Source organism: Drosophila takahashii, chromosome 3R, assembly GCF_030179915.1.
Source record: "Drosophila takahashii strain IR98-3 E-12201 chromosome 3R, DtakHiC1v2, whole genome shotgun sequence".
NCBI lineage: Eukaryota > Metazoa > Arthropoda > Insecta > Diptera > Drosophilidae > Drosophila > Drosophila takahashii.
The window spans coordinates 29,879,581-29,904,067 of record NC_091681.1 but is presented as its reverse complement, the minus strand read 5'-3'; the positions used below and the strand labels follow the sequence as shown (position 1 = coordinate 29,904,067).

Sequence of the window (24,487 nt, the reverse complement as noted above, 5' to 3'; positions counted from 1 at the left end):
AGTGTTGGGAAGCGGGAGTGCCGGAGTGCCTAGTGCCGCCTATCGATAGTTGCGATAGCCCAGCGATAACAGTTCGGCAGGCTTCTTTTCTGGAAAAAATTTGGCAATTTACATTTACAACTTGCAAATAGCCAGAGCCAGGTTTGCAATGTCCGAAAATAATGGTAAGTGTGGCGGCCGCAGCTGCGGATTTAGTTGTAACTCAATCTGACCAAAAAGCGACGAAATCGCGGCTCTGGAAACTGCTTTACAAGCTGACAACCGAATCTTGTTTTTTCTCCTGCTCCCAGAAGCGTCAGTCGAAACTAACTGTTTCCGAGGTGGCTTCACCCTGAAGGCTTCGCGCCTGGGCGGTGCCGTCCTGCGTCCGGCGGTGCTGGCCAACAGCAGCGCCACCGCCAACAATAGCTCCACATCGGACGAAGGAGCCCTGCTGAACAATCCCTTTCTGCGCGAGGCCAAGGACGAGGAGGACGACGAGGATGTGGTGGCCACCGCCGAGTCATCCGGCGACAAGGACAAGAACGATGACGAGGAGGTGGATGAGCGGCCGGATCCGCTGACCAAGCTGCGCAGCAACGGCATCGAGCGCTCCAGCATGTTTGCCTCCGCCAAGAACACCATGCCCCATGTCCAGAGCAGCGGCTTCGTCTTCGGCCAGAATGTCCATGAGCGCGTGGTGGCCCCCAATCCAGAGCAGGCCACCGCTGCCGGCGAGCCCGATGCCGAGGCGGCTGGCAGCTCGGGATCGGGCTCTGCCCAGGAGGCCGCTTCCTCCTCCACCGCCGCCTCCTCATCGTCGTCGCTGCTCTTCTCCAGCGTCATCCAGAACGCTGCCCAGACCACAGAGACCAGCGAGGCCGCTGCCTCCTCGTCCACCTGCAGCAGCAGCGGCAGCTTCAGCAACAACAACAAGGAGTCCGCCGAGGCCAAGAGCCTGACGGACGTGGCCCGCGAGTACGAGGAGAGCCGCGCCCAGAAGCGCAAGTACGAGGAGGTGGAGACCTTCACCGGCGAGGAGGACGAGATCAATATCATCGACGTCAGCTGCAAGCTGTTCGCCTTCCTCAACAGCAACTGGGAGGAGCGCGGACGGGGCAGTTTGCGCCTGAACGACGCCAAGGACGGCAAGGGCAGCTCGCGCGTCGTGTTCCGCACGTCCGGCAATCTGCGCCTGCTGCTCAACACCAAAGTCTATGCCGCCATGGTGGCGGAGCGGGCTAGCCAGAAGTCGCTGCGCCTCACGGCCATCGACAACTCGGGCGTGGTCAAGATCTTCCTGGCCATGGGCCGGCCGGCGGACATTGCCCAGCTGCACAAGGCGCTCGGCGAGCGGATTGCCAAGCGCAAGGTCTCGCATCCCGAGGAGTGCGCCGTGGAGGAGACGAAAAACGGCGTGGCCTCGGAGGCTGCGGCCAGCCTGCAGCCGGAGTCGACGACCCACGATGATGAGGACGAGGATGCCGGGCCGTCGGGTGCCATTGCCGCCGAGGCGGATAGCTACGGACAGCCGAGTCCCAAGAAGGTGCTCGTCCAGCCAGACAGCAGCGCCGATGTCAGTGTGCCGCCCGTGGACGAAGGCGGCGAGGATGCCGAGGCCGAGGCCAAGGAGTCCACCGATCAGAATTAACCGCCGCCGCCGCTCGCTCTTGTTCTTTTTTATACGATTCATACATGGAGAAAGAAATACAAAACACACACACACAACAACCCAACCACTAATTAATAAAACGCGCCGTGAATTATTATAAATTAATTATAATAATTTATTAATAATTATTATTATTAAAAGTAAAATAAATGAAGTGCTGATTTGTAAACCCGTGAGCAGCGTCTACAAAAGACATTTATCCATTACGCTTCTTGTGTTTATATATTTTTTTGTTAAAAACGAAATCAGAAATTAAGATATCGATACCGATCGTACTCGCTCTAATTAAACGTTTTAATTTAGTCACTATACAAAACCCTATGTACTACTTTTCGCTTAGGAAATACTTTTTACAAGTTCAGCGCTTGCACTTCCAGCGGATCTTCGTTCAGTATTCAGTTATAATGGTAGAAAAAAATAGCGTTATGACGAAACGTACAATCTAAGTGGAAGTAGCAGCATCAGTGGATGTGGATCATCATCATCCCATCCCGCGCTCACAGCATTGGCTTGGAAGGAGTCGCCGATGCGGAGGACGCTGCTGCTGTTCGGTTCCTTGGCCAGGCCAATCAGGTTATTTATCATCAAGCAATTTGTGAAACATTCAACTACAAGGTAACACCTAAAGAAATGAGTTGCAACGCCTGGCCTGCCCGGTAAGAGACTCTATGTACAAAAGGGTAGAAGTCGGCGCCCCTGCAGCGCCAAATCTTAGCTGATGGTGCTGCAGCTGGACACGGTCACGTTGAGGGGATTGTTGGCGCTGCTCACGGCAATGGAGGAGCTGCAATGAAACGGAGAGCATATTATTATTATTATTTCCATTATGTGTATTTGAGTAGTAAAGCTAGTCTTTAGCAGAAATGTCTTTATTCCATATCTATTAAGCAAATTGTAATTTTCTAAAAATCTTTTTACTAAAAACTAGACAACTATCTGAAATTTATGAATGTAATTTATAATTTTAAACCTTTATCATTTTTATTTTACAAAAACTGTAAACTATCTGAATTTTATGAATTTATAATTTTAAAAAACTTTTCAAGAAAGTTATACAAAATTAAATATATACCTATTTTTTTTTAAACGTATGCAATAAACAAATAAAACTTTTTCCATTTATATTTTCTAAAAACTGTAAACTATGTAAAATTTATGAATTTATAGTTTTAAAAAACTTTTCAAGAGAGTTATAAAAAAACACATTCAATGTTTTACAAAATATGCCGAAATATGTATAAACGAATTAAACCTTTTCCATTTATATTTTTTAAAATTTATGAACTTATAATTTTAAAAAACATTTCAAGAAAGTTCAAAAAAATCAAATATGCCTATTATTTTTAAACTTTTGAAATGTTTTACAAAATTTACAGTAATATGTAAAAACGAATAAGACCATTTCCATTTATATTTTACAAAAACTGTAATTTATCTGAAATTTATGAATTTATAATTTTAAAAAACTGCACGAAGGTTATCAAAAATATAATATACCTAATTTTTTTGTAACATATGCAATGTTTTACAAAGTTTACCGGAATATTTATTCACGAATAAAACCTTTTCCATTTATATTTTTCAAAAACTGTAAACTATCTGAAATTTATGAATTTTAAATTTTAAAAAACTTTTCAAGAAAGTTATACAAAATTAAATATATACCTATGCACATATGCATATGCAATGTTTTACAAAATTTACCGTAATATGTAAAAACAAAAAAAGCATTTAATAAGTTCCCACCTTTTATGTAAATCCCCAACCCAGCATCCCACACTTACCGATTGTGACGCATGTGACTCTTGACTAGATCGCTGTTGACCAGCGCCGCCATCAGGCTCAGTTCGCCGGCCATGACCGTGGCGCAGACGATCTGGGCCAGCTTCTTGGCATTGTCTCCTGGCCGGGTGGCGTGTGCCCCGCGAACGCCGAGCATTTCCAGGCAGGCGCTCTGGCCTGGCAGCCCGGTGCCGCCGCCCACGGTTCCCACCTCCAGCGAGGGCATTGTGCAGGTCATGTACAGATCCTCGCTGTTCTCCACCCAGCACTCCATGGCCGTGGAGCAGTTGCTCGAGGTCACGTTCTGGGCGGGATCCTGCCCGGTGGCCAGGAAGACGGCGGTGACCATATTGGCGGCATGGGCGTTATTACCACCAATGCTGCCTGCCATGGCGCTGCCGCCCATATTCTTCAGTTTGTTGCACTCGACCAGCGTCTTGGCGTCCGTCTTCAGCACGGAGCGCAGGGTGGCCGCCGAGATGGTGCACTCGGTGACCACCCGCTTGCCGCGTCCCTTGATCCAGTTGATGGCCGCCGGCTTCTTGTCGCAGCAGAAGTTGCCGCTCAGCGAGATGATCTGCATGTCGGGAAATTGGCGCTTGATGCGGCGCAGCGCCATCTCGGCGCCCTTGGACACCATGTTCATGCCCATGGCGTCGCCGGTGATGGCCACAAAGCGAATGTACAGCTGCGGGCCATCCATGGCGATGTGGCAGTCCTTCAGGCGACCAAAGCGCGATGTGGAATCGAATTCCGTCTTTACCAGCTGGTAGTTAACATCGTTTTCAATCCAGGACTTTGCCTCCGCGGCACGAGCAACGCTGGGAAATCTCACGCAGGGCGCCCGGGTCATGCCCACATCCTCCACGACGGAACGAACTCCGCGAACGGAGAGCGCCTTGCAGCCACGATTCGTGGACGCCACCAAAGCTCCCTCAGTGGTGGCCATGGGCACATAGTAGGTCTCTCCATCCAACAAAAGGGGACCGGCGTAGCCCACTGGAATGGGAACGTAGCCCAGGACATTTTCGCAGCAGGCGTTGAGCACCCGTCGATAATCAAAGTGTTCATAAGGCAAGACATCCAGACGACCCGCCGGCATCTTGGCCCGGCTGGCGATGATCTGTCGGCGGATTCGCACTCCCCTCTCCGGATCGTCCAGCACGGATTCGATTTTGTACAGCGGGCAGTGAGTGCCGCCTGCGTGGACAATGGCCACGATCTCCTCGTCGCTCAGGGAAGCGGGTCCACTGCCATCCTCGGTGGAGTTCAGGATATCCAGGCATTCCTGCAGGGGACGTGGTGGCCTAATGGGACCCACCAGTCGGTGGCGCAGAGGAAGCAGCTCCGTTTGAGTAGAAGCATTCGCTGAACTCTGCTCTTCAATGGTGAAGAGTGGAGCACGGACTGGAATAGGGGCTGCACTGATCTCCAGCTGCTTCTTCTGCTCATCCTGCTCCTCCTCAATGGGCGTGGTTTGTGAAGCCTTGGCGGCAATGGCCACTGGACCCGATTGACGCAGCTGATCCGGCAGGGGATCGCGATTGTCGAAGCAAATGAATTTGACCACCAGGGCGATGAGAACAATTGAGATTACTATGTGATCGGCACTCATGGTGAGCCATCTGGAAAAGGAAAGGGAAAATGTTAGTTATTTGTTATGCTTAATATAGATTAGAGCCATGAAATCAATGATTTGTTTAATTCAATTCTATGTGAACTAAATTGAATGTTTTTCTAATCCATTTCGAATTGAATGAATAATTGAATAATTTTAATGAATTTTTTTGAATTTGTCAGATTTCTTTTGTGCTTTCTTTTGTGAACAAAAAGTCGAAAATTTTTAACAAATCAATGTTAACTGCATAGTTAATCAAATTCAGGCAGATTTAATCACAAAATGATGGCCCTTTCTTTTTCAAAAGAAATTGTAGTTTTAATTATATCGGAATTCATGCCATTCATTCATTCAATTTAATTAATTCATAAAAATTCAAAATAATTCATTGAATCCATTCATGCAGGGCTCTTGTATAGATCCACATCCCTGAAACCTACTTGATAATTATATCCGTGATCTCCCCCGATTCCGTGCGATTGTTGCTCACATTCAGGCTGAGCGTGGGCGACAGCGTCTTGTCCACGGAATCGTAGTCGCTGCCCGAGAAGGCCACCCGACTGTAGATGTGCACGGCCATCAGGCCGGTGGTCATGATCAGCTTGACGCGCTGCAGCACCGGATTGGCCTTCTGCTCCTCCTCGGTGAGGGACTTGAGCAGCAGCGAACCCTTGGCCTTCTCGCGCACCACCGACATATCGACGCCGGAGCGGGACAGATCGAAGATCAGCGACAGGCAGGCGGGATAGAAGGTCATGAAGACCACGTAGTTGACCAGCACCGAGAGTACGGCGAACATGCAGAGCACCTCGAGGCGTTGGACACCCGACAGCGTGCCCACGCCCACAAGCAGCACCTCCACAATCGTGTCCAGCGAGATGGCCGGTCCCAATAGCTCCAGCCCCCGGGCAATGTTCTGGGTCACCTCCGCCTGGTTGCTGCCCGAAAGGGCCAGCTGCGCCAGTCGGCCAGAGTTGGACAGGTCGATGACCAGCAGCAGGAAGAAAAGGGCGTCCCTGAAAGTTGGTTAAGAGCGGGTTAAATTGCGTATCTAATTAGCGTATTTAGTACTACTACTTTATTGGCAGAGTATGGGCTTTAAAAATAATTTAGGTTTTTAACAAAAGAAATATAAATGTTTCATTCTAAAAATTTAAAGAACTCTTTAAAAAATTTGTATAGATAGATTGGAATATTAATCGTTTTAAAGCACGCTAATTTTGTATTACTTAATAAGATATAATTACTTGATATTATATAATATTTCATATCAAGTCTACATCCAAAAAAAAATTGATATGAAAAGTAGATCGATTTTACATTATTTAAGATCAATTTTAATTTGATATGCGGTCAGTCAATTTGACCTGGTCGAAAAGAGTATTTACATGGCCATATCGATTTTACGGGTACATGCTTCTTTTTGTGTGTAACATTTATAGGTTACTTGTTTATAAAAATAACTTTCCAGGCATTTTTGAAAACGATAAATCATACGGCCCTGTTCTAGTTTTCACTTCCGAAAGATTCACACGGAATCGAATTTCCCAGACCTGTTCCAGGACTCACTTCCGAAAGAACTGCAAGGATTCAAATATCCCTCGTTGTTACTCGGTTAACTTCCGGAAAATTCACATGGAAACTTTCCGCCAAGCATTTGATAGGCGGTTTTAAATCAGCCAGCATGAAATCAAATTCACTTCCGAGTGAAAACTAGAACAGATCGAATAAAAATATTACTTTTAACTATACTCACTTCAGTTCAGAGATGTCGCTGCCCAGGAACTTAATGATGGCCGTCGTGAAGATGAAGCTGGAGAAGACCGTGAAGAGGCCGGCGATGCCTGAAAGAGAGGAGGCGACATAAGACGGCGGCATTAGTGGACGGAGGTCGAATCGTTTAGAGCGCACGTGAGAAATGCCAGGGAGCTCTGGTTGCTACCTAAGCATTGCTATGCTGCTGCCTGCCCCACCTCTAAAATCTTGGCCAAACATTCCAGTCTTGTGTGGTTTGCGTTTTTCCCAGCTTTTTTTCGGGGAGGCCATCAAAGTAGTACGGAGTAAGGGGGGCAAACAAAGCCAGCGTTCTAACCACTTTGGTCAACACACGTGCCCCGGAGTGATGTAATTCCCAAACCAGTAGCTCTACTCACCCAGCACATATTTGGATCCCAGGCGATGGAGGCTGCAGAACTGGTAGTAGCAGTACAGAACGGCCGTGCATCGCACTATGGTCATCAGGATGACGTCGGCGGCATTGTATTCGGCCTCCAGGCCATCGCAGGATTGGCTCCATCCATGGCATGGCCTGTGCCGGCTGGACGTGGCCGATCCTCCCACTACGGAAGGTGGTGGTATAGTCGCTCCAGCTGCTCCAGTTGCTCCTGCTCCCGTTCCTGCGGCGGCGGCTGAGGCTGTGGCCGTGCCCAGACCGCTACTCGCATCCAAAGTGTTATTCTTGTCCACCGTCAGCATGCAGGCCGTGATGGTCAGCAGGGCGACGATGACCTCCCATGGATGCGAGGCGCAGAACTCGCCGTGGGCGCGAAACAAACGTCCTATCATGGCTGCGGCGCGTCCGAATCCCGTCCAGATCTGGCCAATCTTGGCTGGCTGTGGAGTAAAATAAATATGTATTTGCCTGTCAGATAACACACTTCTCAGTTCACACTGGGTTTTCTCAATTAACGAGGGAGCGAGACCCTTTTATGTTCTTTTTTTTTCTTTGCCTTTGGCGCCGCCCCAAGGACATTTAAGGCCAGGATGCGGGCCAGGCCAGTCAACTTTTGTGCGCTACATAATCGCAGGGCGATTTAACTATATCAACAGGGGGAAAAACATATCGATTTAACTGTTGACACATTCACAGGCCCGCAGGCTCAGGCGATAAAAGAAAAAAGAAAAAAAAAGGAAACGGAGAAACACGTTATTACACTAAGCGGATTTGAACGGGCTGCGTCGTGTCCTTGAGCTCTGGCACGCCTCAATCCTACCTACTATCTTTAGCCCCTTCCAAGCGATGCAAATCCATGATTGATAGTTTAAGCCGGGCCAAGTTCCGCATGCCGCCAGAGTTCGCGGCCGGCTTAATTAAGCCATTGGGCAATCTGGCCGGACGATCGCTCGCCCACCACGTGCCCGGCATGAAAAGTGGCCAGCTCCGAACTAACCATCTATCCTGATGCCACTACTACCAGTACTGTCCTCCAGTTAGACAACGCGCCATAAATATTCAAAGAGTCCCGCCTTAACGCTGCGCCGGCGCACAGTCTCTTTTTTTTCTGCTACTTTTATCTGGCGTCCATAAACAATGTTTTCCATTTTGTTGTAAAAAGAGAAAGATGCTGATAAAATAAACAAATAAATATGCTAAATAAATCAAATGCCACTTTGGCACGCCAAGAGGCGATGTCGGAATCCGGGGATTTACGAGTGCACCAGCATCAAAGTGGCTGAGCATTGTGTAATCCGAAGCCTTGGGGGCCATAAACCATCAACAGCACTCAGGGAATGGGCATCCTTTTAAATGTTTATGGGATGCACTGTACACTGGCAGGAATTTGTGTCCCAAAGGGAACTGGATTTCAAGAGGCAGACATTGGGGATACCAAAATAAAGGGAATTTAAGAGGTTTTTTTTTTTATAATAAAACACTTTTAAAAAGTCATAATCCCTTATTATCTTATTAAATCTTAGGAATAAAAAATTCTATTTTGTACTAAAGACCTGCAAACATTACCTACAAAATTCCCATTAGAAAATGCATCAGTTTTAACCTTTACTCTAAAAATTCCCCTCTGAACTTTTTAATGCATCCTGCAGCCAGACGAAAGATCATAATAATGAATTTTATTGACTCAAAAGTTATACGTCAAGGGGCCAAAGCTCGATCGTTAAAAGTGCAAAGCATAAACAATTCCCTCAATATTCAAAACAAAAAAGAATTAATGTTTCTTTTACTCATTGGCCTGTGGCTAAAATGGAAGGCCTGCGAATGCCCGGCAATTGTTGGGGTTATTTTTGGTAGGTGTTTTATGGCGAAAACCGGAGGAGGGGTATCCGTAGCCCAGTGGCCAAAGGCCAGGGCTGAGAGATGGAGTGGGAGTAGATCAAGATCATGTTCGAGTACATGTGTTCGGTACAGATGGGGAGTATAAAGAGTGTTTGTCTAAGCAAAAATCGCAAGGGGATTTCAAGTAAGCGCCAATTCTGTGGAAGGGTCCAAAATTACTGCGAAAAAATTGTAGACATAAATACAAATCAAATATTGTCCTAAGTGTGACGTTTTTGGATTTCGCTTAGTAAAGTTTTTTTTTTTTTGGTATACTGACAGTTTAAGATAAACAAAATTAAAGTGTTTGAACCCCAAATGTAGAAACATCAAATATTAAGTGTCAAATTCTTTCATAATAATAATCCCAAGAAAATACCATATTTTTTAGAACTTTCTGTTTATAGTGAAGGACTGAAAACCATTGTAAAATATTTTGACCTCTCTGGCATAGTTTTTTCAAGAAGTTTTCCTGTTTTTCTGTTCTAATTTTCTTCAATTTCCTGCTTTGAAACTCATTGAATACAATTGAACTGGTGATTAGTGCAGACTCGAAGTCAAAACGGAATTCGCACTAGAACAAAGCCCTCAAGAGATATAGTGTTATTCCCCTATCCCACTGGGGTTGTTTGCTATCAAAGGTCCATCAAATGGGTGTGAAAAACACGACAGGAACCGCCGGGGAGTGAGTAGTCCCCATTCAGACTCCACCTCTGATCTTTCCGAGAAACCATCTTATATAGAGAGCGAGTGTGACGTAGATGCAGAGTTGGAATTGCCAAAGCCCAGCCAGAAATTAGACTAATTTTTCATTTTCATTCAAATGTTTATTTTCGGTCGCTGTTTTACAACAGAAGTAGCGGGCAACAACAATTAACGAGGGCGCCGCTAATATCTGTTGAATGGCGAAATGTTTAAATTTAGCCCCAGAACAGCAGGAAAAAGCAACCGAAATCTGGAGAAATAGAAGGAAACCGTTTTGTTTTTAATTTTTTTTCTGGGGCGGGTAGGTGGCAAGGACGGTGGGGCGGGACCAAGAGGCGGGAGACCTTTTCATTTGGCAACAAACGCTTCGGCGAGAGTGTGTGCGCAAAAGTATCTGTGCGGCTGCATTGTTTTGCATACTTTTTCGTTTACATTTGAAAGCACTCGCCGAACGGATGTTGCGGCCGACCTCAACCTTATGGCCATTCAACACACAATCTTCGTGGGGAAAGAGATTTCGCCAGAGGAATAACTACAAAAATAAATACATACATGTATTTGAATGCGGGAAGAAAACGTACTCAAGCAGTAGGTCTAAGTAAAACACAGACGGTTCAACAATGGAGCAAAAGTAAGTATAGTAAAACCAAAAACAGCGAAAATAAAGCCACAATGGTTCCCAGAAAGTCATACCAAGATAATACAAATCTTCCCAAAATGCTGGATGACATAATTTCACTTCTGATCTGGTATAATCAGAGAAAATCATATGATGTCATATAGTCAAGAAAAAAATAATTTTGCTTTACAAAATATTATTTTTTAGATTAGTCATTTTAAGTGGAGTATAAGCATAATACTTATAATTATTTCTAATTTTAATATGGGAATATTATATTTCTGAAATGGATTCTACTAACTTATAATTTATGAGTTCTACAAGAACATAATTCTCCCCAATTGTCTCCCAAAACTGTCAAACTGTTAAAAGAGGTAATAACTTATAATAAGCATTTCAAAAGGCATTACCCTCGACAGTAATTCTTCAGGGAGACCCAAGAAGAATTCGGGGTAAAACCCGAGAGCCATTTATTGCTCGGGGACCTAATAAAACCGAAAATTCTGCGAAAATATCGAGCGACGCGTGCAGCATTTGCATTTCCCCAATTGAACTGGCAGCCACTCCGCCAATCCCAATTAATATGCCCAATGGGTGTGCGTCCAATTGTCGGGCTACCCAGAAATCAGAAAAGTCGGGAGATCGCGGATGCGTCATTATCTGGCTTGGTCTCTCTTTTTGGGGAGCGGGTGTTGAATGGGTTTTCCCGGAATCTTTGGCAAACAGCTTGTTTATTTATGGCCACGGAAATTTTCCATATAATTTGGCATTGTTTTTGCACAAATTTTCTGGTAATTAACACACCAGAATTTAGCGCAACGATGCTAAAAGCTAAAGCACAAGAAAGCCCTGATCGAATTAAGTTAATCAACTGATTTCTCTTGTGCCTAAGACTTTCCCTAAAAGTGAGAAAAACACTTTGAAGAAAGTACAGTAATTCAGAATTGTTCTAAGGTGAACTCACATTTTTCAGTCTGGAATTTGAATTATATTTCCGCTGCCCAATTCGATTTTCTTTAAATTATTTTCGACCATCGCGCCTTGAAAGGGGGGCCCCATGCAAATTATTGCAATTAACGCCTCTGATTTATGATTGTTTGTTGTTATTTGTTGTTATTTGGGGGTTTTGATTTGTTCGACATGAGCAGAAGTTTGGACTTTGATTTATACCAATTCAATTTCGACAATGCCGTGTGTATATCGGTGAGCTGCCCCAAAAATCTAGTACCTCACCATGGCATTTTAATCGGGCGTCAGTCGCATTTGTTTATGTGCTTTTCCTCCAGAGTGTTCTATTGTATAATAAATTGCCACAGTTTGTTTATTATTTGTGTTAAAGCAATCGGGCAATTAAAATCTGCCCAAAAACAAAGAAAATTCTGCAAATTTGCCACCTGACGTATGTATACCGAATATAATTTCAAGTGAAGTCCGAAACCAACAGGGACAATATGATGTATGATAATAAATATGATAACAAATGAGGAAGCAAGGCGGAAAATTACACATTGGCAGGCAGGTTCCACATCCCCTACCTTTTTGGGGACGGGGGCGGAAAAGTGGAGGAACTCTCCGCGTGGTCATGCATTAATTTATCCAATTAATATTTAGGAGCTTCGACGGCATTTTATGGATTAAGTTATTTGCTTTCACTTATATAACAGCAGAAATGTGCCTTGAAAATAATTATTTTTTATAACCAAACGAGGAACAGAATACATATCAGTCATTTTTATAGCTTTTTTGGAATAAAACGTTATGACATTTTGGATTTAAAAGACACTTGAGATGTAAATCCTGAAACCTGTCTACTAAATTAAATTAAACATTCCGTTTTTAAAACCAGATATAAATTCGAAGAATATTTTTTATCAGTTTAACTGACAAATTTATCACATTTCTATATCATTCCCTGAAATCTATGATTTGTCGCATTTAAATAATTTTTTATATTATTTTCCCGGAATCTATGCCAAAGTCAAATTAATTTAAAATGATTTCTGATATAGAGAAGTCATACAATTAAGACCAAGACTGTGAAGCAAGTTTACCCAGCCAGTTCTCACTGTAAAGAGTCTAGAATTGATTGCCTCAGGAACCGGATGGATGTATCTTTTCTGCGTAGCCGTCGTGTCTGGAAATCTTCAATCTTGCAACTTGTTTTCCGCCTCCTTTCTCCACAAATCGTTGGCCGGAGTGCCATTAAGAGCGTGAGTCATGTGGCCACTTGATCTACTTCTTTTGCGATCCAAAACTTGATGGCAGTGCTAATGGCAGTTGGCGAAGATAGTGAGTCATCCAGCTAGGGCCAAAACTATTTGCGTTTGCTAAGGCAATTGCAAGTGGCGTGGGATTGGGGGCAACTTATTACCACCAGTTGCCGGCAGCCGGCTGATGTTGTAAGATTGATAAGGCGCAAATAAAGTAGATCTGCACTGGCGACGCACACGAAAAGGGGTTAAACGGGATTGATGGGCCAGTGGCTGCCGAAAGTGTCCCCATTCGGGTCGTCGATTAGATAGGAAACAAGGTCAAAGCCAATATTAAAATAGATACATTATTACATAGATCGCACTTTGATATTGACGTTGTTATTTTGGCCATTTTATTTGCTGTTGATGGCTCTTTCATGCCAAATTCTTATCAGCTATGGCCAATCGATGGAACAACCGCCCCCAGACATTTACTAAAAGCCAAATCAAGTCCAAAGCAATCACAAACACTTGCCATGTAGATTAATGCAGACATTAGACGATAAGAGGGCGAAAGCATTTTACATTCAATTCAATTTCGGGGGGAAAAAAAGAGAAAAGAAATAAATCTGAAACAATTTTCGAAGCTTTTTCTCGCTTTGCAGCAGTTTTGTGTAATTTACAAGTTGCCAAACAAAAAGTAAAAGTTGTCGCGTGAGGCACAAATAAATAAATTAATAAAACGACACACTCAAACGGCGATGAGAAGAAAAAACAGTTTTACTTTCTACCAAAAATGCGAATGCTGCTAATTTGTATGCATGCGAGGCGGGCCAAAAAAAATTCCAAAAGAAGTCCAAAAAACAGTTGTGTTTTTCGAGCGAAACAACGGTAAAGTTAAACAAAGTAAAACCCACAGACTTTGCACATCAAAAGATTTTGTTCAGCCTGTTCTCTGGTTTTTGTTTTTTTGAGGCAAGCAAAAAACTTTTACAAACTGTTGGATTTTAAATTAAAAGTAGGTACCCCCGAATCAAAGTTAAAGACGCCAAGACCAAACATTAAAAAACATCTCTCCCCATCGGTATTTCGGCTTTTACGACGCTGAGACTGACATGTGTCAATAGCTTATGTTAATCAGGTGCTCCAGCATCGCGATATCATCACCTCATCCACTTGGCCAGCGCTTGACATTGACCCACTTATAGGTTGGTCCATCGATTCGCGTTGACCACAACGCCGTTAACCGACCGAAGAGCTACCAAAAAACCAAAAACGCTTTGAGGGAAAAACCGGAACCATTCGCAATGAAATAGAAAGTTTTTTTTTCGGGGTTTTATAGCCGTCATTGGTTTGAAAGAGGAAGAAAACGGGGGCTTGGGGTTGGCTTCACAGAGTTTAGAAATCTCAATAAAAAGCTTGATAGAATTTTGCGGAGAAACTCTCGTAGTAAATTCATTAATTTCCCTATAAGTTATAAGCTATGTAAATAGAGTAGAAAATTCTATTTTAGAGATTCTTTATTATAGAGAATATTTTCTTAATGGTATCATATTATTTTTATTAGATAATCACAATCTGCAGAGATAATCTCTCTTATCAGCTTAAAGGTACAATTATGATAGCATATCTCTATATATAAAGCTATCACTAAGAAAACTAGGAAACAACGCACAGCCAAATCCATTGATTTACAATATTAAAATGCACTTTTATTACATTCTTATAACTTTAAACTGATTTGCTAAGATTTATTGGGGCTCCCCAAGTGGCCCCAATCGCTTCCAATTGGAAAAAACGTAAATGCTCCTTTCAAAAATTCTGGACGCTAAACCGTTTAACCAATCGAATCCGTGTTTTCGCAAAAAAATACTTTAAAACATTATACATGTTTAAAAAATTTGACCGCTTAGATTTAAGGCTTTTTACTATTTTTTAACAGCCCTTCTAAAATTACAATTTTGCCAAAAATCTCTTCAAACGTCGAAAAATGGTACTTCTAAACTGAATATCGAAAATTCCTTCGGTAAAGTTTTTCCTTAAACCTTAACGATTTATTTGATGGTTTTACCAAAGCTCTAGCTATCTTTTAAACAGAGAAACTAAGCAAAAAGTCGACCTATTATCGAATTCAAGTGTCTCCGTAATGCTGCCTGCATATTGCTATCTCTCTCTGCATTTTCATACAAATTGTCAACAAATGATTCCGTCTCCCTCCCTCTCCCTCTGCCTTGCATTTCAATAAATTTTAACCAAGTCCCCAATATTTTCGAATTTGGATAACCTGATGTGACGTCACGCGTCCCCATATGTTTGTATGTATGTTCTGCTGGCGCATGTATGTATGTACATATGTATGTCCTGCTGTCGCAATTTAAGTGTGACCGCGCAAGGGGAAAATGAAAATACCACAGCCAAAAATCGATTATATCGCAAATCTTAAGTAAACGTTAAATTTTAAAATATCGGTATACCTTACAGAAATTCCATTAAGCTGAATTTTACAGTCGAAATTTTCCTTATAATTGCTTTTGTTTTTATACCCGTTACTCGTAGAGTAAAAGGGTATACTAGATTCGTGCAAAAGTATGTAACAGCTAGAAGGAAGCGTTTCCGACCCCATAAAGTATATATATTCTTGATCAGGGTAACTAGCCGAGTCGATCTAGCCATGTCCGTCTGTCCGTCTGTCCGTCTGTATGAACGCTGAGATCTCAGAAACTACAAAAGCTAGAAGGTTGAGATTTCCCACACATATTCTTTGGCTTCCTACGCAGCGCAAGTTTATTTTAGCCGAGCGCCACGCCCCCTCTAACGCCCACAATCGCCCACTAACGATTTTAAAATGTGTCTGGCGCCCACACCTTTAAAGATTTCCGAGAAGTATAAATGCAATTTTGTTGTGTATATTTATACCTATCGAAATGTAGAAGACATTTTTCAAATCGGACCATTCATTAAAAAGTTATACGCTTTATAAATTGTCAACATATATCTATCTCCCTCGCACTCCCTTTAGCTGAGTTACGATTATTAGTCGGGACACCAACACGACACAGCGTTCGCACTCCCTTTAGCTGAGTGACGGGTATTAGATAGTCGGGACACCAACCCGACTATAGCGTTCTCTCTTGTTTAAAATGCAAAAGCCCGATAAGCAAACTATTTATTAGTTTTCAAATGTTGATTTATCGACAAACTTTGGATTTGTATAAAACAAAAACAAACAATGATTTGCTCTGCTATGTACACACACACGCACAAAAAAAATTTAAAATAAGTACCAAAGATAAAGCAATGCTTAATTTTCAATTTTAATTTCCGCAGGCGAAGCTGCGGGCTACACACTCTGCTAGTCTTAAATAAATGTTGTTATTGAATATTTATAAAATTTCAAAGGTCTTAGAAACGACCTTATCAAAGTTCTCCACAAGAAATAGATCTGCTCATAATTACTAAAGTTATTGAATTTTAATTAATGCAATTCCCCAGCTTAATTGAATTCGTCCTTAGGCTGAAATTGTTTTTTACACCCTTCGCTTCCCAACCCTGAATACTGATGTTCTGTTCTGGGAACTCTGTTCGCTGTTCGCATTCAACCGAACGGGAATCAATTTCATATGCAATTTATGTTAATTCTTTATTCCTGGAAATCTTAGATAGCCTTGTTTCGAGTATCTGTATCTCATCTGCGTGCCAGCATCTTGCGCTTGGCTAATCGACATTTTCGGTGTCGGCACGTGCTGGCATTAGCATTACTACTTGGCATTACATTGCGTTAAATCGGTTGCATATATTATAAATATTGTTAAGTATTTCAGCGCTGGCAGCCAGCTAATTGGCGAAGCCCGCCGCCGTAGTCGTAGTCGCGATCCGGTTAATTGCCCATTAACATGACTGCGCCTGCGAGTCGAAAATATAAACCTTTGTTAACAAATTAAGCAATCCAAGCTATTATTAAATAAACCATAATTGAAATGCGCCGCCATAGGCGATGTTTTGGCCAAGGTTTAGTTTGTTTGTTTGTTTTTTATTTGCCAATGCGTCGCATCCCCAGTTTCAGTTGTTGTCCGTCTGAGACTGCGATTCGCAATCACGCTAAGTAAAGCTGCCTTCATGCTCGGTTTGCCATTTGGCCAAAGCCAACAGGCAGCTGAAAAACATGGCAATTCTAATCACGGCACAGCGGCACCCACATCATTATGTCGCGGATGGGCTGCACACACATCATCATTAGCATTAGGCCCTATCCGAATGGCAATCTGAATCGGAATCGGTATTATCATCATGGTTATCTTGCTTGTTGCCGCCTGTCATCTGCAACATAAGCGCTCGTAAAGTGGCCAACTTTGGTTGGCTGCCTCTGCTTTCTGGCACTCTGGCAGCTTGTTGCAAATTTGAATTTTAATTCGGCCCTCGGAAAGGGGAAAAGGCATTTTTATCGCCGCTCCGCCGGTTCTCTGATGTTTGCCGGATGCAATTTCAATTTCCAATCACAGTCATATTACACGGCTTCATGGATTACATGCTGAGATAGGGGCAAAAAAAAAGGAAAGGGAGGGAGTCTACATCCTCCCACTCATTTCCCCTTCATTTCCCGCCTTCTGGTGCCCTTTTCTGGCTTAAACAGAAATTGATTTGAGTTGGTTCGGTGCTCTGAGTGTGTGTGTGTGTTCCTTCCATGCGGGCAGCTCGAGGAGTTCTCGATCTTATCACGAATTTGCTTAGTTTATTATCAATTCATGATTACCTTACTTAATTTTGCAGAATTTTCCCTGACGAAATCAATTAGATTAATGCGAAAACATTTGCAATCAAAAGTTTCCCAAAGTGATTCATTTCTATAAATTGAGATCATTTCCACTGAACTGACATTGATGTTGAGATATACAGCAAATAGATCACTAAAGTGCGAATCATCTTGTCAGGGAAAGTGTGAGAATATTGGTTTTGAGGAATAAATAAGTAAGGTTAATGGAAATCGAAATGTGTAATACTTTATTGATTCGTGATTTGTGTTATGTATTACCTCTTAGAAAAACAATCTCTTGTTATTTGAATTTTATTTACGATTCATCTAATTGCCTGAAAAATATCCATTCATTAATATTTTCGGTGGCACGTATCAAGCGAAAAATGCTGTAAAACAAAAATATTTTAAGATTCCGTAAATATACTATATTATATTTAGAAAAAAATAAACGTTTTAAATTAGGAACCTATCCTATTTCTAATATATCAAATAATGAACCTATTAAGCAAATAAATGCCCTATATTAACATGTTAAGAAAATCGGATTACAGGAAAGCTATTCGATTGAGGTCGAGATAAGAAGACAACCAAAGGGAACTAATACAAAATGTCGGATTTGTAAAGGGAAGATAAAACAGAAGCAGAAATAAGAGACCCAATCTTGTTTAATTTTCGCTAAGCACACATCATTAATATATAAGTCCTGTCTTTTCCCCGATAAACCATTTATAATCTGATTAATAGCCAGCACACTCACAACTCACAGGCAGCCGCATGTGTACTTGCAAACATGTTTGTTTTTACAACCTTATCTGCGGAATATCCGACGTTCCCCCACCTTTCAATATCCACGGCAAATGTGGCGCATTATGAGGAGGAATTAATTAAATCAAGGCACACGAAAAGAATGTTATAAATTGCACAAATATTTTCCTGCTCGCGCTGCTGGCTGGAAAGACCTCGCCAATAATGGCCTGACTTTGAAGTTTGATTATATACCCAGTGCGAGGGTCATCAAATGTCTTCCCACCAACAGAACGAAGCGGGGGAACAACCAACCGACAACTAACAACTAACAATCAACAAACAAACGGCGAGTGTAGATTAAACACTTCGAAGACTGCGGCTGCGTTTGTGCAATATTTGCCAGACCTTTTGGTAAAAGGCCATTCATTCGTAGTCTTTCGTTGTAGTTGCCTCAGAGCCGAGGGTTTGACAAACAAGAGGCGAGCATAGAATAAGTCGCTTCGGTTAATGTAATTATGGGCGTTTTATTAGACGGGCCAGGGGGTTCCCTGTGTGCCCCACAGCATAGCTTCTGCATTGCTCAAATATTTGGTCCGCTTGCAACGTCGTTGCTTAAAGTTTGTTTGACCGGCGTAAGTAAACAACGTGCCTAGCCATGGGTGGCGACAATAAAAATCACGACACAAACAACAGCGGCAGAAACATCTTGCAGCCTAAGCTATAAGCTAAACACAGCAAGAAATTAATATTTAAAAAGATTATTAATTTAAAAAGGTAATAAATATCATAATACCATTATAGTTTCAACACCACAGATGGTTAATAATAAATGGTTGCTAAAAAGAATGAAATGTGTTTTTTTTAAGGCGGGTTCTGTTTTCTATTCTTATCGAATGGTTTCGGTTAAAGAACTGTTTATTTATCGGTATTAATCATAGTTCTTAGTTATAAAAACCGTTTTAATACAAATGTATTTAACAAATTTGAATTACATTTATGGTTAATAATAAATGGTCTCTAAAAGTTTGAAATATGTTTCTTTAAAGGGGGGTTCTGTTCTCTATTTTAATCGAATGGGTTTGTTTAAAAAAACTTTTTCTTTATCGGAAATAAACATATTTTTTAGTTAAAAAAATCCTTTCAATACAAATGAATTTAACATATTTGAATTCTCTTTAATAATAAATGGTTTCTAAAAAGAAAGAAATATGTTTTTTTTAAGGCGGATTCCGTTTTCTATTTTTATCGAATGGTTTTAGATAAAGAACTGTTTCTTTATCGGAAATAACCATATTTCTTAGTTATAAAACCTGTTTCAATTCAAAAAAATAAATAAAAAATTGTATTACCTCTAATTTTATATCATAAAAGGCACATTTTAACTCTTTTTAGAGTCACCTCTAGCCAAATTATTTGTGGCAGTGCAGTAGCCGCATAAGCATAAGGCAAACAGCATGTGACATAGACAACTTGGCAGCGGGAGCTGCAATTGCATCCGCCCCGAACTTGGCCGGTTGGTAACTTGATTATGCCATAAACCAAAATACGCAAAGGCAACGCATTTTTCTTTAGTTTCGCTTTGTTTCGAACGGATTGGATCGGATCCGATTGGACGATTCCGGGGGGTATTGGTAATATTGCGTCGTCTGGTACTCGTTGCCATTAAGAGTCATCAGCATTCAAGGCGGTCAACTACGATTTCGGAGTGCCAATTGCTTGCTTCGTCCAGTTTTACGTGCCCGTTCAAACGAGTTGAGGGGCCAAAATAAAAAAGGCGAAAAACCAAAAAACCGAAGCCTCAACTTCAATTGCAGCTGGAAGACTGACTCGAAACACAGTGGCAGTTGCAACGGTTTACTTGCTGGCACTCCTGAACCCTGAACATGAAAATGTTGACAGGTTTTTCTTCTTTGGCGACCTCAATTTACAACAACAACAGTGGCACTACAGAAATCCAGAAATAAAAAGAAAAGTTGTGGCCCCTGTCAGTTTGATCGAAGAGTTATGCAAAACTCAGCTGGGTTTCGTCTTCGTCTTCCTCTTTTTAGCCAATAACCATAAACTTGGGTTGAGTTTCGTTATGATGAAATCTCTATAATTAATGGACAATTATTAAATGCCGTAAGCAAGATCTATTTAAGATAGCCTAAAGCCAATTTGGTGCAATCGATGCATGTGGTAATGGATCAATACTTTGTTCTTTAAAAGTTCCAGTCCTATCAAAACTTTGAGCCTTTGTCGATTTAATTGGTTTGTTAACCGAAAGCCAAAAGCTGCTGGTGCCTCAGTTTTCATTAGCCCGGGTTGCTGCAACATCTTCGCCCAGTTTGTTTGCTTTTTTGGGCTCTAATGCGGGCCCAATAAACATAAACTTTGATATGTTTATGCCAGAAGTGCGTGCTGCTCGGTGAGATGCTGGCTTGTTTGTATTTGCATGCGGTCGTCGGCTTTGTTTGCATTTGCGTTTGTGCTTGAGCCGGAGATATTTGCATTTCAAAGTGAGTCCACAGCAAAGCCCGGGGCCCCCGGACTAATTCGAGCCGATTGAACATCGATTTTATAGCCCCATTTTTTCGTTACGACCAGCCGCAACAAAGGGTTCGCATCTGGCCTTCGCTGGAAGTTGGCCTAAAGCGGCGGAAATGTGTAGCCATCGCCATCAATGCAATGTGGATGGCGATGGCTTTGCAATAGCGCTTGAAGGTGATCGAAAAAAAAACAACGACGATTTCCAAAGTCATGCTCTCAATTCCAGAAATCAAAGGGGGTGGAGATGTGAAATACCTCAAAGGCCCAAAGATTACACTTGGGGAAAATGTGATAACTTCAATGGAAATTAGATTGCTACATGTGTTGGTCATTAAATGATATGTTAAACTGCTGTAATTTGTTAGTAATTAATGGTTACTTTTTAACAACCTCTATAAACAAGAAAGATTCTGTTTGTTCATATTGATGATGATTAATATTTGATGTGCTTTGTAATTTGATAAATCGTTTTTTTTAATATGCTGCAAATTTTACTTTGTTGCAATAGATTTAGAAAGCAGAATTGTTTAATGTTTTTTTTTTTGTATGTTTTTAAAAAGTTTACCCTGATAAAAACCCTTTTATTAAAAAACATTAGAAAATTATTTCTCCGAGTTTACTCATCGCTTAGTTATTTGGCATCGCAATTTGCCAGAAATAACAACAATTATGCTTGCCACGATGATGATGATGATGATGAAATTGCAGGCTGAAAATCGCGCACGCGTTTTGCATGCGACTTGGCGCGCGTTTAGCTAATCGCGCAATCTTTGGACGGGCGGACAGACTCACGTACGAAGGCGGCGGCACATGACCAATTTCTGTTGCCAACGCGAAGAGCCAGGTGGGGGGATAGAGACGTAGGAGAAGGAGGGAACAGGAGGGAGATATACCACAATACCCAACCCGAGCGAACTGCGCATGCGTGCGGTTTAAAACGCGTGCAAGTCGCGCGCTTTTGCAGGTGGCGGAGAAAGTTACCAACATTGAAACCACTTTTTTTCGGTCCGTCGCTGCCCGCCTATTGTTGCTGCTGCTGCTGCCCAAACTACATTGGTTTACATACATTCATACCACAAAATAAAAAAGAAAAGAAACCCGAGAGAGTAAAACGCCTGGCCATAAAGCCAAAGAAGAAGCGCGCCCAGCGTTAAATGAAAATAAATTTGTTTAAAAACCAAATCGAAGTTGGGCAAAGCCAAAGGCGCGCAGCGGTGAGAGCAAAAGTTATGAAATCGCCGCCAATGGAATCCCAAGTCGAATTTGTATCAATGAAGCTACAGTGGCGGTCAAAATAATAGTAGTGCTTAGGAGGGTAAATTTTAATTTTCCCATTAAATATTTTTTATAATTGTTTAAAAAATTAATAAATAACTGAAAACGATAAGATACATATAATATTCTTAGAAAATATTATATTTGTTACTCAGTTTAATTTTTTTGTAAATTCTTTTGACATTTGTGAATTTATGAATGAGACTAAATACTACTAAATATCAGAAAACCGGATGTAAGAGATTTCGGTATCAGCCCGGGGATTAAGTGAAAAGATCAATAAAGCATATCAATAAAAACCCACATATCTGTTCCAAAATCAATGAATGAGCCCCATTGAAAGACAAGACGAGACTGCAGCGTGCATTCGATTGCTATAATTTCGATCTCGGCTGTCTGCTGGGGCGACTTTGGCTTGGCACAAAAATCGAATATGAATATACAAGAAACCAACTCGACTTGGGCTCTTTCGCAACTCTTGGCGCCCCGGGCAACTGGATTGGCTTGTAATTGAATAATATTTCTACTCGGCTGGCCACATAACAAGCGGCGGGCGCGGGATACAAAAAAAACTAAAAAAAAAATACAACAAAAATAAGGAAGCGGCAATGCACTTGACAAAGCTGCTTCACTTGTTGTTGCAGCGGTTTTATGGTTTATGTTTTTGTTATTTCTCCTTTTTTTTTTTTGGTTTTTTGTGGCCACTGCATCGGCGGGGACTGTGTGGCATTTTTCACTTTTGCTTTTAATAGCCAGATGCTGTCTGTCGACTGAGACGACGGAGATGAACGACGGAGATGAAGTCGTCATCCGACAGCGTTTTTTCGGAATTTGTTTTGAATTTTTGAAATTGCCGCTCTTCACATAACCGTAATACACGCCTTCAGCCGGTTTTTATACATATATATCTGTATCTTATAGCTGTGTATCTGCGTTTCTGTCGCTGCCAGATGTCGCCCATTTCGATTTTGGTAAATTGGTAAACTGGGAAACAGGCCAAGGAAATCAACTGCCATCGAGAAAGTAGTGGTACTTTCTTTCTACCAAAACGCAGACGCGTCAGGAAATGAGAAAATCGTTGACAGCGCAACAGGATGTTCCAGAAAACTCCTGCGGATTGGTCTCAAGTGGTTTTTTTTTTAGGAGGAAGGTCCTTCAGCACAATATGTCAGCGGTATGTAATTCATTATCAAAAGGAATATTATTGAATTAGTAGTTCAAATTATATTTATTTTTAGTATGATGTAAAAATAACAACTTCGGTTTAAATCAAATAAATTCTTTAAAATTTCCTATTATATCACAACCATTTCCGCATTCCAACTATTTACCCACTTTTTATCAACTCGAAAGTGATCTTATTTTCTTTTCTTCACCCCCAAAACTCCTGGGCTCAAGTGGCTTTTGCTTTTCAAAGAGAAAGTTGTCCAACATGTGTGTTCCCACTGCAGGCCAAGAACTTTTAATAGACGGCGGCGACGTGGTGCCAGTGAATTGATAAGATTGGGGAGACGGAGACCCAATTGCATAACTGGCGACTAACCAAATATACGAGTAGTGGGTGCGTTGATTGCGATCCCTATGCAATAGATTGTATATTCAAGATGGTATACGATCGAATCCAATGGGAGGGCCAATCAGAGGGGGATGCTCCGTGAAAGTCAGGGGCGATAAGGTGGGGTTGTCGAAAATAGAACCCAGAAACTAACCTTGCTTTTCGACGAGGGATCGGCTGTCGCTTGGTGACTGGGTGACAAATGGTCGACACGCGCGTCTTAATCCACAAAAGAAATGCTAATGAGGATCTCTATAATGCTGGATTTCGAGTTCCAGTTGGAGAGGTCGTGGGCATTAACTAGTTCTTCTCGAGTTGTCCACTTTCTGCGAACAAATCCACATAGTTTCTTGCACGGCGCGTTGTTTGGTTTACATTTATATAACCACTAATTGCGGCACTTTCGTTAGCGAGTTCCGATTTCTACTTTATTTGGCTAACAAATTGTTAAATGCGAAAAAACACACGGAAACTCTCTGCTTTTTGCTGTTTGTTGTTGTTGTTTTTGCTGCAGGGCGCACACTCGAGTTGTTGTATTTGGTTTATTGGCAGTGGTGTTGTGGCCCGGTTTCGTATCGATGTTCTCGCGGATCGGGGCAACTGGCTAGTTGGCTGCGCGACGAGTCTCTGCCAAGTGGAATCCTGGCGTCCGGAATTATAAACTATTTCGCTGCGGGCTCCAAAACCAATTGAAAGCCTCTTTCTTCCGCGTACACAACTTCGCTGGGCTGAACAGCTGTTTCGATGAGTGTGCCCAGACGGCGAAGTGACCAGCTATGGGTTCCTGAAAAATCTATGGGGGGAAAATGGGTGTGGAAACACTGGTGCATATGGCTGTGATTTTTAATTTATTTAACGTTAACTTGTTTATTTTAGGGGGATTCCCTAAACTGTTGAATTGCTGAATTGTTGAAAATTCAACAAAAAATTTCAGCAATTAAGGGAACGACCCAAAATGGTTCCTGTTGAATTTTCAAACAGCTGTTATTTGTTGAAAAGTTTCACGGAAC

The 24,487-nt window shown here is 42.0% G+C and overlaps 2 protein-coding genes across 5 annotated transcripts; one reads left to right on the top strand and one right to left on the bottom strand.

Moving 5' to 3' along the window:
• Positions 1-10: 10 nt before the first annotated feature.
• RanBP3 (ran-binding protein 3) lies at positions 11-1,704 on the top strand. Its single transcript, XM_017153249.3, has 2 exons — positions 11-164; positions 291-1,704. Exons 1-2 carry the CDS (start codon positions 149-151, stop codon positions 1,628-1,630), a joined length of 1,356 nt encoding a protein of 451 aa, XP_017008738.2. The 5' UTR covers positions 11-148; the 3' UTR covers positions 1,631-1,704.
• A 308-nt stretch (positions 1,705-2,012) lies between these two features.
• Positions 2,013-24,227, bottom strand: Hmgcr (HMG coenzyme A reductase). 4 transcript variants are annotated; one of them, XM_017153247.3, is made up of 6 exons: positions 23,632-24,227; positions 7,205-7,664; positions 6,808-6,895; positions 5,492-6,067; positions 3,436-5,058; positions 2,013-2,435 (listed from the first exon to the last, which is right to left on the bottom strand). In XM_017153247.3, exons 2-6 carry the CDS (start codon positions 7,614-7,616, stop codon positions 2,363-2,365), a joined length of 2,772 nt encoding a protein of 923 aa, XP_017008736.2. In that variant the 5' UTR covers positions 7,617-7,664; positions 23,632-24,227; the 3' UTR covers positions 2,013-2,362. The 4 variants fall into 4 exon arrangements, with proteins under 4 accessions (XP_017008736.2, XP_070072302.1, XP_070072303.1 ...); XM_070216201.1 differs by lacking the exon at positions 23,632-24,227 and adding an exon at positions 8,045-8,390; XM_070216202.1 differs by lacking the exon at positions 23,632-24,227 and adding an exon at positions 8,049-8,390.
• Positions 24,228-24,487: the final 260 nt, after the last annotated feature.

What these genes read in the sequence shown, in the direction of transcription:
- Hmgcr (XM_017153247.3), bottom strand. Translation starts at nt 7,616, where the DNA reads ATGATAGGACGTTTGTTTCGCGCCCACGGCGAGTTCTGCGCCTCGCAT. An exon ending in AGCGACATCTCTGAACTGAA is followed by an intron (nt 6,068 to 6,807) that starts GTGAGTATAGTT and finishes ACCAACTTTCAG; the next exon opens with GGACGCCCTTTTCTTCCTGC. An exon ending in ATCACGGATATAATTATCAA is followed by an intron (nt 5,059 to 5,491) that starts GTAGGTTTCAGG and finishes TTCCTTTTCCAG; the next exon opens with ATGGCTCACCATGAGTGCCG.